Genomic DNA, 17,144 nt, shown 5'->3' with positions numbered 1-17,144 from the left:
AAAATGTTTTGAAAAGTATAATTAATAATGTCTTTTTAATTCATAATAGAGAATTAAGAGTAAAGTAAACCAGGTCCTACTTTGAGATTTGTTACAAATTTCCTTTATCACTTCAAGCTAATCAAACTTTACCCAGCATCTCTATGTCTGATTCTTCATTTGTAATAAGGGGTAAGTATTTATTTTGCTGCAGTGATTCTTTATTAAGTTCTTTAGGAAGTTGATCCTAACAAAAGCCAATATTGTACCTTTATTTGGTGAGGAACATTTAGATGATGGCCTTATCTCATGGGGAACATTTTAGACAGATGTCTAGTAATTTCACTGAGTAAATAGATAGTCTCATCAAACTGATAAAGTATTCAATGTAACAGTTTCTTATTCACTGCATTCTGAAGGAATTAATAAACAAAAATTTATATTCCTTCCCAAAAATACAAAAATTAGTCTAATTTTTAAAGACACCTGGAGAGATTGGCAAAACCAGTTTTGTTCCTATCTACCCTTTAACAGCACTCAGACACTGGTCTCCTAAAATACACACAAGCTCTGAGGTTACTGGGTAGATCACTTTAAATTCTCTTGAAATGTATGTTAATGGATAAACAAGACAACTCTGGAGTGCCACACTGATATTCTTAGAGAATAGTGATTACTCTTTTAAAGCTTAATAAAAGCACATTAGATGAAAAAAGGCACAGCCTTAATTTAATTTATATAACCTCTTTCCTCTGAGGAAAATAGTGTGGAATGTGAATGGGAGGACAAAAAGTAAGTTTGCAGTGAACACATTTTCCCTTAGTGTCAGTATATTCCCACTGCAGGATAACAAGGGGGTGTGATGGGAAGTATAATTCCTTGTACACCAGAGTAGGTGCACGGTGGGTGCATGGCAACAAAAGGTTTTGAATCAAAAACTTGCTCCTCGGAAAGTGATCATACTGCAGCTCTTTTTCAGACTGTTTATGGACTCTGGCCACAAGGTTTTTAAGAAAATCTTCTGTGGTCTAGCCATTTCTGAGGTCTGCAATTTGAAGAAAATACTGTGATTATTTTTGATACAGTAACATTAATGTCTACTCTCATCTGTGGTCCTCAATCCCCAGTTAGGACAGCTGAGTGCAGTGCATGTGTACTCTTTTATCAAGTATCTGGGGTGGCACAGTCTCCTCATTCATTTGGGAATCGTCTACTAATTTTTTTAGATTATTTTTTATGGTTTTAATGTGTTGTGTGTAGTATGACATGGTGCTTGAGCAATGTATATGCATTTTTCTTCTCATGTTGCAAAGTAGAAAAATAAGATTGCAGAAAGAGAACACATACTGGAATTATAAGACATTTAATTCTATAAATTTTGGAAGAATGGAAATGTGAAGAACATTTACTTTAGAACTCGAGTACTACATTCTATTAAATAAAAATATGATTCACATGTGATCCACAGAAGTGGAATATTTATTAAATTTCTCATTCAATTTTCTTTATCAGTATCTTAAAATGGTTTCATGATCCCAATAATTCAATACTAAAGAGAATGGTACTGCAAGTGAAATGCTATCATGTCTGGTAGTGTGTCACCATGATATTTTCTGAAAAATCCCTTTGCCAGGACTTCTCTCCTAAGAAGCTGAGAAGCCTCGGAGGAAAAGAAAAACAATAATTATCTGCTGCTGTGGAATGCAACAGGTGGATCTGTGATTGGTCTCATGTGGATGTTTTTAATTAATGGCCAATCAAAGCCCAGCTGTCTCAGACTCTCTGGTCAGTCACAGAATTTTATTTTCATTCCATTCCTTTCAATTCCTTGCTAGCCTTCTGATGAAATCCTTTCTTCTATTCTTTTAGTGTAGTTTTAATATATAATTTTCTTTTCATATAATATATATAAAATAATAAAACAGCCTTCTGAAACATGGAGTCAAGATTCTTGTCCCTTCCCTCGTCCTGGGACCCCTGCAAACACCACCATATTAGTGTTCTTCACTCAGTCCAAACAAACTTTTGGTCTTTCCTGTGAACAGTAATACCCTAGAACGTACAGAACAGTTCAGATTCTTGAACATCTCTAGTAGCATCTAGTATTTCAAAAATACATTTCTGGTATTATTAATGTAGCCCAAGTGGTCAAGGAAATCTGTGTAAGCATTGTCATGATGAACATAGCACAGAATGATAGTTCTTTGTTTGAACAAAGATAATACTTTGGTACTATTTAGTACCTCTAAAACTGCAGCATGACAGGACAGTGGCCATGAAATCATAATGCATTTTAAGAGTTTGAAACACCCAGTAAAATAATAAAACAAAATGATTGTCCTGTTATTTTCCTGCCTCATGCCCTAAATTCCCTGGTTTGCTCCTCTCTTTCACTTCCCAGCTCAGCAGAATCAGGGTGGATGTGCGAACACTTGTACTTGACAATGGAAGGAGGAGGAATCACCGTCCCTGGAAGTGTTTCAGGAAGGGCTGGGCTCAGTGCCCTGCTCTAGTTCACCTGGTGGTGTTCGGTCCTAGGCTGGACTCGATGATCTTTTCTAACCTAATTGATCCTGTGGTACCAGCTTGACAAAGGCCTTCCCAAACTTGTTGCACCATAAGAAACCAAGGTTTCTCGTAAGTCTCAAAATTGTTTCACTGAAAAGAGCTGTGAAGCACTAGAACAAGCTGCCTGTCCAGGGTAGTGGTGGAGTCACCACCCCTAGAAATGTCCCACAAACGAGTGGATGTGGCACTTAGACACGGTTTTGCGGTCAACAAAAGCTTTAAAGGTCTTCTCTAACTCAACCACCCCCATGACCGTAAAAGACTCCAACTCTTGGCCCATCTCTGGCCGCGGTGCCTGCTGGGAACTGTAGGCCATGTTGGGCCCTCCTCCGGCCACTTGCTGCGGCTGCGGACTACATTTCCCAGTAGGCACCGCGACCAGGGATGGACGGAGGCGGAGGGCCGCGCTAAAGCGGCCCAATGGGCGCGGGCGATGCTGGGAGGTGGTGCCGGGGCGGGCGGGCCGCCGGGGCCGCGGGCAGTGCGGGAATTTCGGACCGGGAGGAAGGAGCGGCGCCGGGCCCGCTCACCCAGAGGTACTTGGAGCCAGCGGCTGCCTCTGGGCCGCAGCCGTTTGGGGTTTTTGTTTAGGAGGCGAGTTTTGGAGCAGTGTTTCGCATCCGTTTCGCCATGCCGAGCATCCCCGGCCTTTCTGGCGGCTTGCGGGCGGTTTTCCCCGCTTCCCTCGCGGAGGAGGCCGGTGGGACCGCGGGGCCCGCCCGAGCCTTGTTCCTCCGCAAGGGCAGGGAAAGCGCCTTCCCTTCCCATTCCCTTCCCATTCCCTTCCCATTCCCTTCCCTTCCCTTCCCTTCCCTTCCCTTCCCTTCCCCTCCCCCGGCCCAAGCCGCAGCTCTCGCACAGTTTCACCGTGAGGTCTGGGCCCCGCCTTTGCCGCCTGTGGGCTCTGAAGCTCCTGCGGTGGCCGCGGCCTGAGTTGTTTTGCTTCCTGTGTTATGTGTTTTTTTTTGCACTAAAGCTAGGCGGAGAAGGCTGAGTAAAAGCTCTGCTCTGTGCCACTTTAGAGGTTCGTCACCTTCGGGATTGTCTCGGTGTGGCATCACCTTGGCTGGGAGGCATTCCTGAGTTTTGCTTTAAAGTAAACTTTTTTTTTTTTTTTTTTTTTTAACACAGGCCTTCAAATCACAAAAATCTGCGATTTCAGGATCAGGGAAGGCCTGGTGTGTAAGAATTGGGTTAAGTTGGTTTCTATCATTGGTTGTGGTTTTTCTTCAATTCCTATTTCTGTTTGACTTCCTTGTTCTCGACTTCAGCAGTTGCACACAGGGTGAACTCTGTTGTTCTCTTTAGTTTTCAATTTGTGCTTAAGCACTCTAAGAACTGTAGGCTTTTATTAATTTATACAGAATCCATGGACCCTTTTTACGGCTTAGAAAAATACAAGAGCTGTTGCGAAGCTTTCTGTAACTGTTCCTGTGTCAAAGGGCTTGTGCCCTCATCTGTAGGAATAAGCTGCCCACTAAATTCTTTGGGATAATCCCTAAGTGAGGTTGGATTCCTGGTGAATTTCAGAGCTGATGATTTTTATACAGTGTGCTAAATTATCAAAAAGCCTTTAAGTGTCTCACTCACATTTTTGCAGTTGATAGAGAGGTGAGGTGATTTGGAGTGATATGATTTGGTACCTTACAATGCTCACTGGTTTTTATTGCAACAACTGAGTGATGATTAAAGTTTTCAGGAGAACCTTAAATAACCTTAAACTTAAAAAAAGTAATGTAGTCTTAAAAAGGCAATTTAAAATTAGTAGCACAGTAATTCCACTTGTAAATGACTTTCCTACCTCTGAACAAGCTGCATTCTGAAATATTAAGTCATCTTGGTTTGTTTAGCAAAAAAGGAAAAAAGGCATTTCCTTGGTCAACTGTTGTGCTGTTGTGATTACATATTTCTCAGTAATTGTGGTCCACAATTGTGGTATTTATTGATTTTGTCAAAAAAGATTTTTGTAAAAAATTTTTTGGGAGAGAACTGCAGTGCCCTTCTTGTGTGAGTGCCATTAACTGTCCAGTATCTTAATGAGGAACTTTGATTGGAGAGGTTTTCACAGACAGGGATCAGCCAGTCACAGAATGTCTGATTTATGCAAAAAAGTCTTTGTTGACTGTTTTCCTCACCTGGTGTGACAGGTCACTGACACATCAGTTATTTTTTGTGTTTATCCTCCCATGAAACAGCTCTACAGTTTTCAGGAGTCTTTAAGTGTCATGTTCTTTCTTCCCAATTCCTTGAGCAAAATCTTAGTTTTGTTTTCTCCTTGTCTTAATTTTTTTTTTTTCAGGCAGACATGAATTTCTTGCTTTGACTAATGAGCAGTTTTAATGATACATAGATTTCAGGTCTTGCTGGAACTACCTGCTCCTCTAGGAGCACAGGTCACCAGCCTGCCTTTCAGGGTTGACAATGAAAATACATCCTCCTAAGATAAACAACTGTAAAAATTACAATTTCAAGAAAATAAGAGGAAGATCAGGAAACAACCAGTATGACTTGACACACAGCAGAAATTCCTTCAAAATAAATTTGTTTTGTATTCATTTCAGAGTTTTGTTGATAATGAATGGCAACAAGAATTGAGAAGTGGCTATTCATATTTATTCCAAGAGTTCAAGTATCGCTTAAGTAGCAATTGTAGCAGGCAACATTTGTAAAGATAACACCACTGATATGCAGACAGTAGTGCTATCTCAAGTACAGTGCATTCTGTTTCTTCCAAGGTGTTTTATTAGGTGGAAGCCTTTGTAGTACTTACTAAGAGGCTTCTGGAGAGAGTTTAGACAAATAGACTTCTGTTATTCATATTTGTTAGTAGGAAAATCTTTGTTTTGAGCACATTGTAGCAACATAAAATGCTGCTGTTTACAATCATGCACCTTGAATATTGTTCTTGTCAGGCACCTTAGCTAAGTAGGGTCAGGTCTGACACTTGAATGATAGTACAGTACTTGACATCCATGGCACTGTTTCCAAGGACTTTAGCATGATTGCAGGAACTAATGAATTAAACTTCACAATACCTGTGGATAGAAAATATTTCCTTTGTTGATGGAAAGAAGTATTGAGAGGAAAGTTTATGATTGTTTTTTTCTTTTTGAAGGGATGGTGGTGGTGAATTTTTAAAAGTGATTTTAGGGAGAAGTATATGGCTTTATTCCAGTTCTGCAGTGTACAGTAGACAGCTCTATGTCATGTTTGTTGGTGCCTAAGTTTCTTCACAAACCCCTTGTGTGTACTGTATTATGATTTGAAAAGCATATAGAATGATAGAACTCAATTTAAGTTGTCTTTAATTTTTTTTATTGTGATTTTTTTCTGGTTCTATCTGTTCATGTTGAGAATTTCTGCTGTGTCCAGATGTCTTCGGTATCAGTCAATAGAAGATATTTGAATGGATTTATCCAAATACATGTGAAAGCATGTGCAGCCATTGCTTAAATATTTCCTTGGGTAACAGCTTTTTTGCAAGAGATTGAGTGCTCAGCACTGTGCATGCTGCCCATTGCAAGCGATCAGTGTTTGGCACCTATGGCCTACTGATAGTTTGACCAACTTGTAAGTAGGCACAGTGCCATGTTAACAGATGGGTATGAATACAGACAGCCAAGAAACCATGTATGTGTATCTAGTGTATTTGTTAAGGGCAGGGTTCCCAGCTGGGGACGTTCAAACTTATGTCCATTTTGAATTTTTGCTTTTATGGATAAAGGAAAGTTGTCATTAACAATTTTTTTTAAAAAAATAAATACCTTCAGGCATACAATTATTGACCATGTTAAACAAAATAAGCGGGGGTGTGGAAGAAGAGGGAAGCACCAGCTCTTCCTTTGATACTCTTGAGGAGCTATTTTAAGTAAATTTAATTCCTTTTTAAGCAAGGCTGCTATCAAGAGTCTCGCTGTGAATGTCAAAGATGTGGAGTGTATCAATAGCTTTGTTTCACAGGCTTGCTAGCCTTATTGTAAGAGAGGCTACAAATTTTTCTTTTACTGGCAACAATCTGTCCAGCATTCAAGCACCTAAGTGCATCTGTCCAAGTCTTGCCCAAATTATTTGTAATAACTCAGAGATCAAGGGGGTGCAGTCCTTCAAGCCCTCTGCATGGCTCTTGTATTGACAATAAGTTATTTCTTAGCCTGAGGATGAGTGTGCTCATTTTGGATATGTTTTGCTATCCTTTAGATGACAGCATGTGGAATCTTGTCCCACATCTGAGTCACTGGGCAATGCTGCTGATTTTTGCATTTTCTTGCCTTATCTGAATCAGCTTTGGGGCTCCAGGCTTCTGGTTTATTTCATTAGCACTTCTAATAATTTCAGTCTGCCCTTTGTTTTAATCCTTTTCCTGATTTAGATGTCCTGTGAAGCTGCCTAAAGGTCTGCAGTGATCTTTCTGGCCTGCTTTTGTAAGTGATATGTAGGCTTTTCTACTGCTCTGTTCTTTCTGACACTTTGACACCATTGCTTTCTCATTGGTATGTCTTATCTGAGCTGGCTGGAATTGTCTTTGGTGCTTGAAAGTCTCATTTTTCTCCTGTAGAAAATCTGGAGGAAAGATCTTTCTCCAAGACAGTAAACTTATGTATCACCTTGAAGAATAAAAAAAAAAAAAGACAAAGGGATGTAGAGAGGAGCTTCTTGAAGAGACTACTGTGGATAATGATGTGGGTATAGCTAGTCTTAAAATTTATGTGTAAGGTGTGTCTTGATAGCAGGGAAGAATGTTACTGTATAGAAGTGGAAATATGGAAAAGTAATGCAGAATCAAAACATCCTGTTTTGTGATAATGATGAAGCTTATGCAATGTCGGTATTGATAAATACCAATATCTGTCTGTGATGTATTTCATAAAAGTTTCTCATTTAGATATAAGTAATGTATTCACTCTTCTCAAATTACCAAGGATCCTAAAAAAGAAGATCTTTGGCCTGGAATGATGCACCTTCTTTTCTGTTTTTATGCATATATTGAGTGACTCTGATGTCTCCAGACTTGCTGCCAGAGTCCATTACTCTCTGACTAGGCTCTTTTAGATGTTCCATGTATAAAGGATATAATATTTGAAATCAAATTTACTTCTTTGAAGATAATTGATGCTATGTGAGATTTCTGATTTAGGAGAGTGATATAAAATATGCTGAAAGCAATACAACTGGTAAGTTGCACTTGGCAAAATACAGCAATTGCAATACACAGTTCAGTCATGGTACTGATGCAATTCTCATTCCTGGTCTCTGCAGTATGTTTTTTTTTACAGCTAAGAGGAATTCCTCATATTACCACTGAAGACTTGCAGTTTTTTGTGTGCAAGTTTAACTCTAGGAAAATGGATGAGCTTTATTTCATAAATTTACTTTTTTCTAAGTTTAGACCTGTGATTTTTTGTGATTGATTGAGTGTGATAGATTCTGAGGTCTTTTTACCATGTATTATACAAGGTCTTGTAATAAGTTTCTCTTGTGAAGATTTTTGCTGTCAAATTTTTTTCGTGATGCCTGGAAAAATTAGTTGTTTCTCACTTTTAATTCATGCCGATGAAACTGTTTATTACATTTCTTTTCAAGCATCTTAGTAGTAACAAATCAGGGCTTAAACAACCCATTCTTTTTTGTATTTCTAACAGACTTCTATGTAAAATAAGTTGGATCAACATGTAACCATTTTTTAAATTTTATTTTTAATTTGCACTCTCTCTAGGGAAAATGCCCAAGAAGAAAACAGCTGGAAAAGCCCCTTCAAAAACGAAACTTGCCGAATTGTTTAGTCTCGGAGAGGTTCTAGCAGACACAGCAAAAAAAGAATGGAAATTGGGTGTCCCTGTAGGGGAGGGAGGCTTTGGACGCCTATACCTTGGTAAGTGCAGCTATCTTTGATAATTCTTTAAAATGGAGAGCAGATGTTTTTCCCCATTCAAAACAATGAAGAGTTGACCCTAAGTTAGAAATATGAATATAGAATGGTGTCTTCACATGAACTTTTCTGCTAGAACCTTAGCTTGGGTCATGGTGTTGGAAAAAAAAGATGGAAATAGACAAATGGTCGCTTTAAGCACTAGTTTTGTGAGTTTTCAGTGGTAGTTCATTCTTTTTAAAAATCAAAATCTTTATTACTTTTTAGCCATGGAAAGGATAGTTTAGTATTTATTTCAATTTGAATTTTGGTCTGTCTGAAAGACTGGATTTTTGCATGATTGTCTTTATAATGATGAATTCTGAACTGAAACTATCAGTGCATATATCTGGAGGCTACTGGTCAGCCAATACTTGGACTGGTTTTGACTTTGGTGTTGCTTTTATTTTTTCATTGCCTTCTGAACTTCTGGCATGCCATATACTTTTTTTTTTTTAATGTAATCAGTGCTAAAAACAAATTGAAGTGTTGAACTTTACAGTTCAGAGCCTCAGTTCAGGTCTTGTGTTGCAATTCTGTTGCAAGGAAAACTTCTAAAAGTGAAATAGTGTTCCATACTTAGTAGCTCTTTCACTTGGACAGATGAACAGATAAGAGAGGTCTTGAGACTTTTCTGCTTCATTTACTCTAGTCATTTTTCAAACATTTCTGAAGGGATGAAAGTTAATATGGTCATTATAGTATAGTCTTCCTCATCTTGGGGAAAAGGTTGTGCTGGATTCATACTGAGTTGGAAAACAGGAAAAAAATCTGTCCTGCTTTTAAAATGAACAGACTGCAGCATAAGTGGGTTAAGGAGAAAAAACAGGACCAGTGGGTGGCTTTTTGCCAAAGAAGCTTTCAACTTCTTACTCGGCCTCACTCAATGAGCTACTAAATTTACTGGAGTTCCAACTGGAATTCCTGCTCTGCTTCCCCATTATTTGCACAAAGCTGTGACCCTGACTGTTCCTGTACTTTGTACTTGCCTAACTTGATGTTCTTCATGTCTGTATCTTCTGTCACAAATACCAACAACTTAGTAATAACAGAAGGTCACTTCTGGATATGTGACATGGCAGCATGGAATTTATTTTTCTTCTTTATATTCACAAATGTGTATGTTTATAATAGTCCTAGAAAGCAAAAGAATCACTGTTGAATAGGAAAAAGTTACTGGATTAAAAAACAAAAAAGCCTTCATTTAATAAACAGCCTGTACTCCTCAAAAAGAAGGGAGAATGCAAGAATGCAATATCTGTATACAGAAGCCTTCACATATGCTGTGATTGTCTTACCAAAGGCTAAGGTGCTGCTCTGTGTTCATGTCAGCACTAGTTACTTTGTTGTGTATTTGTCCATCCTGCAGCACAAGTGAGTGTATGCTGTCCTCTCCTACTACTAATAAAAGCTTCCTTTTTAACAGCTGATGTTAATTCTTCAAAGTCGGTTGGCAGCGATGCCCCTTATGTTGCAAAAGTGGTAAGAGCATTTGAATCTTTACTTTTCAACTTCAAAATATTTGTTCTAGAATAGAATGTGTAATTTAAAACATCTTCTGAAAATGATGCAATTGCAAAGTGCTGTTTGAAATAAAAGTGTGGGGATACAGAGGAGTACTGCTGAGAATTGGGACTCCTGTGTTTGAGGAACATCATGATAGAACATCAGTGGAGTTGAAAAGGATCCATGAAATTGATCAGATTCTGTTTCATTTGCTTCTGATAAATAACACAGATACCACCAAATGAATGAAATCTGTCTAGCTTTTGGAGAATTTCTGTGATTCAGCAGTGAGTCTCTGTGAAGTGTTGCTCACCACTGGATGTTGATAAACTGACAGATGACTCATGACTAGAAACAGCAAAATTTTAATTCCTGAGGTCTCCAAAAAGTTTTTTTATGAAAATGTTTTTTCATAAGCCACATACATGTTCTAATTTATATTGAACCAAAATAACATTGACATAATTTTTTTAACCTAATGATCAGAGAGAAGAAAAAGCACTGTTGATTGTTTGTTTTTATCCCATTGTAGCAAATAATCAAAATCTTCTTATTACTTGAAATTTTCTTATGGTTTTAGGCATAAAAAAAGAGTTATTTACTTGGATTTGGCTATTGCTCTTCCTAAGGTATTAAGTATTTTTGCTTAAATTTTGCCAGACTGTATGGATATGGCAAGATATTACACAGTCTTAGTAAAAAACGTGGACTATGGCAATAGTCATAGTAGATCCAGAATCCTTCATTTTCTTGGTGGTGATTCTGTTCCTGCAATAAAAGTAAATATCAGAGAACTGTGCAAGAACTTCACAGTGTAGAAGATTAGTTTTTCAGTGCAGTTCAGAACTGCACTGTTTTAACATTTTATTTATTAAGCCATATGATGATTCTGAAATACCTTGCTATAGTAGCCAACCACTTTGTGTACATGTTAGTGCTTTTAACGTTTGTTCCTGAAACTATAAGGTTAGGTTAAATTAGAGTAAAATACATTTTGGTTAGTATGTGCCTTTAATCTTGGTATTTACATCTGCTGACTAAAGGGAAATTCTAGAATACTGGTTTTGATCTGTTCAGGGAGATCAAAGGTACAGTTTGTGATGACCCTCTCTCCGAAATGTTTTCCTTTGCTGAAAAAAGCAGTGCTTGCTAAGCAAATGTCAGACTGCCACACTTTCAACATTGATCTGCTGCTGCTGCCTTAGGTGTTTGTGGGCAGGAATTCCAGAGAGAGCAGGAGCCCCAGCCTGCAGTGGTGTGGGGGCCAGCCTGTCCTCTTGAGGGTGGGGTGTCCATTGTGCATCTGTTCTAGAGGCAGATAACAGCAGTGGCTTGCCTGGGAGAGGCAGTGGCTTCTAATTACTGGCTCCTGCTGAGTCTGGACTGATTAGGAAGCAGGGCACCATCTCATTCCCATGGGAGAATCTGGTTTGACTTGCTGGGAAAACCATCAGATATGCATTACTTTATGCTGTGTATAATTGCTGTTACCCTCTTTTCCTGAGTTTGACACCCATCCATCTTCATCTCTCCTTGGGCTCTTAAATTAAGAGTTGCCCCAACTTTTGGGTTGCTCCTGTGCTAGACTCACTTTGTTGCAGCATTTTGTAAATACCTCCATTGCTAATATCCCGGATGACTACTCAATTTTAATTTGACTTTCATAATTTTGTCTTTATGGCAATAAAGAGTAGCCCCAGTCTTTGTGCTAGCCTCACAAATGACCCATAACATATTATGCCTCTACAGTCTGGTACAACACAACTTCGGATAAGAGCCCATTTTCTGATGCCTGGGTGGATTCTGGTTTTTCCATCAGCTGAAGCAAAGTGCTTAACAGCTTTGAACAATTACTAGTGTTTAACAAAATATGTGCTTCTATAGTAACGTTCTTCAAATTAAACTATTAGAGCAGGATGGAAATTGGCTTAGTCTTTGACATATCCTCATAGTATTGATGTCTGAGCAGTATGAAATGAATCACAGTTTTTATTAAAAAAGAAATGCTTTTTAACATGTGGACTTTTCAGATGTCATTGTTCAGGAGTGGATGCAGGGTTTAATTACACTTCATTACATTGCTGATTGAAAAAGATCAGAATTCTTAAAACACTACTTGAAATTTGTTAGGTTTTGACATGTACTCTATAGTCTTTCATTATGTTATCTTTTTGAATAAGACTTTAATTTCAGTTTTATAAGTCATGTATTTAGAATGACCCTGGGCATAAAGCTGTAGAAATTTGTGAACTATTATGGCAAATACTGGATGCTGTGTAAGCTTTTTTTAGCATCATATATGCATTTCTTTATCTGTAGGTAGAATTAATGGTATTGTGGGAAAACACCTTCATGGTCAACATAAAGATCTGGTCTATGGTTGAATCATGTATCCATTCTCCAAGCATGAAAAGATGGCAGATTTTTCTTTTTGACCAGAGAAAGATATAAATTTTCAGCACTGAGGCATAAATTTTTTGGGAATAATTTATTTATGGATAAATAATGTAAGGACTTTTAACACCTACTTTTTTTTTTTTTCTGTATTTTAGTAGGAAAGCAACATTGTTGAAATCCATGTAAATTAAATGAAATTGAAATCCATGTAAATTAAATGAAAATTATATATAAGAATTCATATTGTAATAAGTTAGGGTATTGATAGATAATGCTACACAGAATCAAGTGAATAGGTCAAGTAAAAAAAATAGGAGAATCTATTTTACCTTTCTTCTCTGCATATGTAATCTCTGTATTACTGATTTATTATCCATTGTGGATAAATATACTAACTGTGAAAGTAAATTTGCAGGTAGCAAAGTTTGTGTGTGTTGATCACACATATTGTCTGGTCTTTGGTTTTGGGTTTTTTTCTGGTTCCTCCTCACAAGGAGAGCCCAGAAAGCTGTCTTGGCTCCATTGTTTATCAGTGCAGAGCTGCTGGAGAAAGGGAGGTGGAGACAGGCAGTAGCTTTGTAATCGTGTGTCCAGGCCTAGGAGTGGTGCCCAGGCTGGGGGTATCTGCTCCCAGCATGTCCCATGTCCTGGCTGGGGGTATCTGCTCCTGATGTGTCCCATGTCCTGGCTGGAGGTGTCTGCTCCCAGTGTGTTCCAGCTGGGGGTATCTGCTCCCAGTGTGTTCCATGTCCTGGCTGGGGGTATCTGCTCCCAGTGTGTTCCATGTCCTGGCTGGGGGTATTTGCTCCCAGAGTGTCCCGTGTTCCAGCTGGGGATGTCTGCTCCTGGTGTGTCCTGTGTTCCAGCTGGGGGTATCTGCTCCCAGCATGTCCCATGTCCTGGCTGGGGGTATCTGCTGCCAGTGTGTTCCAGTTGGGGGTATCTGCTCCCAGTGTGTTCCAGCTGGGGGTGTCTGCTCCCAGCATGTCCCATGTCCTGGCTGGGGATATGTGTCCTGGTGTGTCCTGTGTTCCAGCTGGGGGTATTTGCTCCCAGTGTGTTCCAGCTGGGGGTATCTGCTCCCAGCATGTCCCATGTCCTGGCTGGGGGTATCTGCTGCCAGTGTGTTCCAGTTGGGGGTATCTGCTCCCAGTGTGTCCCATGTCCTGGCTGGGGATATGTGTCCTGGTGTGTCCTGTGTTCCAGCTGGGGGTATCTGCTCCCAGTGTGTCCCATGTTCCAGAGCTCATGGCAGGGCGCTTTGAGCTCAGTGAGCCTCTCTTAGCTCCGTGTTACACTCTGGCCTGTAGCAATTGGCTGGATCACATCTGCATTTAAAAGTTAAAATTAAACCCATTTAAGATTGGTGTGTATCTAATGTCATGTGATTGTTTTATTCTTGAGTTTCTTTGCCAGTAATTGCATGTGTTTTGTTTTTTAAATGTAGGATATTCCAAAATGAGTATTTTCACAGAGAGAGAATGAATTTGGATATCTATGAGTAACTAGACAAAAATTAATTGCTCAAGCTCATCTCAAAATCAGTTACTCAAAAATGACAAGAATTGAGATAATTTTGTTTTACTTTAGCATGTTCTGGAAATGTAGAATCAAGATACTTCCCCATCCACTGTTCTTGCAGTATTTAAAATCTTTGGTGTTTTCATAGGAATTTCTCTCTTGAACTTTACTTGTAATACATGGTTCCTATAGTTTTGTCCTTTAAAAATGGAACTGAAATGTACTAAATACAAAGTATTTCTGAAATCAAAATTAGTGTAATTCTTATAATTTAGAGAAATTTTGAAATCCTCTGTTATTTTTACCTTGGTCAACTAATGTATGAAGGGAACAAAATGCCTTATGTTCAATAAGGATTTAACTTTTGTTAAGATTTTTTTCATTGAATCATTTCAGGTGTTATTTTAAAATCACTAAAGGCTACTACAACTGATGCAATCCAGCTGTAATCTGGAGAATCTGAGATAACATTGTTTAATGTTCTCTGCTAAACTTCTGCCAATAATTGTTAATATTTCTATACATTTCAGGTAATTTCTTTAGTCTTTTGCTGTGGGACAGTATTTTTGATAACCTAATGTCAAGCCAGTTATAATAAAAACAGCTTTTAGAGCTAAATTTCTTGTATAATAATAAGATATTCTAGTGAGTTTATCAGCATCAGGTGGAGCATTTGAGGAAGAGTATGTTTTCATAGGGTGAATGCTTCAGCTTTTAATAATCATTAGGCATTAACACAGCAGTCTTTAATGAATTTTGAATTGTCTTAAAGGAACCCAGCGAGAGTGGACCTCTTTTTACTGAGTTAAGGTTCTACATGCGAGCTGCTAAGCCAAATGAAAGTAAGCAGTCTGTTAAAATGTTTTTAATGACCTGCAGCCATATATGAAAATAGAGCCTGTAGAAGTAAGGTTAAACTTTGAGTATACTTTTAGGTAATTTCCAAGATAATTTTTAAATTATTGAAATTGTATTCAGATATACAGTAAATTAGAGGATTTTGGTAAAAAGTTGCTTGTAATTCTGTTGGTAGTATTGCCTAAATTTAATCTTGAGTTGCATCTCTATCCTTACAATGGATATGTGATTAACTTTCCTGCATACTTTGCATATACATTTCCATGAAATAAGCAGCTCACAGGTATGCAGAAACTGTAAGTGATGTGACTACTCCCTTTTTATGTAAGTCTTTACTCATGCAAATTCATGAACTTTATTTGTATTTCCAGTTCAGAAGTGGACTAAGTCCCATAAACTGAAATATTTAGGTGTACCAAGATATTGGGGTTCTGGCTTGCATGAAAGAGATGGAAACAGGTGAATATATCTTTTGTTGACATATATTGGAATTTATTTCATCCACAAACATTATCTCTTTTAGCCCAAGTTATTTTACAAGGTCTATTTTCTGCTTATCTTCATGTTGTTAACTTCTGCTACAAATTTTCATGTGCATGGCAAGGGTATGTTTAGGGACTATATAAATAGGTATATTTTGTTTGTATTCTGTTTGTAACTCCTATTTGTGTTTGTTACAGTGTTTATAATTGAGATTTCATTTGTTGTGAACACTGCTGTAAAACAATGATGCTCTTTATGTATGTGTGGATTAGAACCTTTTTATATTGTAATTAAAAGAAAGTGAATTTCTAATGTACAAGTCCTGGAATAATATGACTAAAGTTCTTGTTGTGTGCAGTTAAAGTGTATTTTCACTCACAGATATTAAGGACTTACTGCTCTCAAATTTCTTCTATTTTCCATAGGGATGGAGCTTTTTCTGGCTTAATCTATGAGCTGGAATAACTGCTAATCTCATGTTAAATATGTTTTAAGTCTAAGGATAGTTTTTAGTATTGTTCCATGCCAGGAAAGGTTTTTGTTACTTGGCTTTTGATGCTAATGCTTGCTTATGTAATAGTCCTTGTTCCTAGTGGCCCTTCTTTAAACAGCTGTGCTGCAGAGGAGTTTTCATAGTTCTCTGGCAGCTTACAGTAGGTCAGGCTGCTTTGTGTGGCTCACTGCCTAAAGCAGTCAGTGTGAGTGCCTTTGTATGTCAGAAATACCAGTTTCAGTAGATCCTCAAATGTAAAACTAACCTAATGTAAAAACAAAATTCATTTTACATTCATAGCAAAATGAATGTAGCATTTTTTAAATCCTGCAAATAAAAGTGACTTTGCATTCAGTGTTTAGTGCATGAATTTCTTTAATATAATCACCATGAACTCTCCCAGTTCTAGAACCAGTTTGGCCATAGCAATGAATATCAGAACACCTCTGGCAAGTGAGAGGTTTTTTTTGTTAACAGTAGGTCAAAAAAAGTTTGCAATAGATTTCAGTATAGGAACATTATACATGGACATGTTAAATCACTTAGCTATTTAAAAATCTAAGAAATGTATTTTTGTAAGTAGATGATGCTTGGTTTTGCCTATAGTGAGTTACAATAGGGATGCTTTCCTCTGTGAGTACTTGTTATTTTGTTGCATAACTAGAAATTAGAGCAGTTCTTTTGATGGATGAACATTTGAGTAGCTGATGTGAAAAAGGTAAGAATTGATGTACAGTGTTAAAAAAATGCTGTATTTCAAGTATTCCCCACAGTTTCTTTTGAGAGAGACATATTCAATCACTAGTTAGTACAGGTAACACAGAAATAAAAATTGCTGGTTTTTTGGCTTTGATTTTTTTTTTTCCCCTCCTTGAATTTAGCTATCGATTTATGATAATGGACCGATTTGGCAGAGATCTTCAGAAGATGTATGAAGAGAATGCAAAACAATTTCCCCATAAAACTGTACTACAATTAGGCCTGAGAGTAGTAAGTTTAAAAAATACATTTTGTTTTCTCAATTTATCTTCCCTGTGTAAATGTCTCTGTTCAGTCCCACTTTTGTGCCGAGTCCAGGTCCTCTGGTGGGCAGACCTGGGTACTGCATTTAAATGACTTTTGTTTTGTTAGCTTGATATTCTGGAATATGTCCATGAACATGAATATGTGCATGCAGACATCAAGGCCTCAAACCTCCTTCTGAGTTACAAGAACCCTAATCAGGTATTTATAATGAATTTTACTCCTCATGTTTTAAACCTTCTATTTGACAACAATGAAAGTGTTTTGAACCTGTGAAATCTAGCAGAAGCTCATTTTTAAGAATGTATATGGTAACATTATTTCTGCTTAACATTTATATCTAGTTAATATTCTATGATTTTTTTATGCGTTTTTCTGGACAGTTATCAATGGCCTAACTAATATTCTGGA

At 37.8% G+C, this 17,144-nt stretch overlaps 1 protein-coding gene across 6 annotated transcripts in view; it reads left to right on the top strand.

The window, feature by feature from the left end:
- Positions 1–17,144, top strand: part of VRK1 (VRK serine/threonine kinase 1) — a 47,198-nt gene that overhangs the window by 13,356 nt on the left and 16,698 nt on the right. Inside the window, exons 1-9 of one of the 6 annotated variants that reach the window (XM_064713946.1) lie at positions 3,005–3,083; positions 3,679–3,725; positions 7,103–7,226; positions 8,261–8,416; positions 9,879–9,934; positions 14,649–14,718; positions 15,106–15,193; positions 16,592–16,700; positions 16,842–16,934. In XM_064713946.1, the coding sequence (XP_064570016.1) occupies positions 8,266–8,416; positions 9,879–9,934; positions 14,649–14,718; positions 15,106–15,193; positions 16,592–16,700; positions 16,842–16,934 (567 nt within the window). In that variant the 5' untranslated portion in view covers positions 3,005–3,083; positions 3,679–3,725; positions 7,103–7,226; positions 8,261–8,265. Of the gene's footprint in view, positions 1–2,948; positions 3,084–3,518; positions 3,572–3,678; positions 3,726–6,949; positions 6,969–7,102; positions 7,227–8,260; positions 8,417–9,878; positions 9,935–14,648; positions 14,719–15,105; positions 15,194–16,591; positions 16,701–16,841; positions 16,935–17,144 lie in introns of those variants that run through there. The other 5 variants (XM_064713944.1, XM_064713948.1, XM_064713945.1 and 2 more) reach the window with 5 other exon arrangements.

Source organism: Zonotrichia leucophrys, chromosome 5, assembly GCF_028769735.1.
Source record: "Zonotrichia leucophrys gambelii isolate GWCS_2022_RI chromosome 5, RI_Zleu_2.0, whole genome shotgun sequence".
Classification (NCBI taxonomy): Eukaryota; Metazoa; Chordata; class Aves; order Passeriformes; family Passerellidae; genus Zonotrichia; species Zonotrichia leucophrys.
Note: the sequence above shows the minus strand (reverse complement) of the source record. Positions and strands in the feature narration are given on the sequence as shown.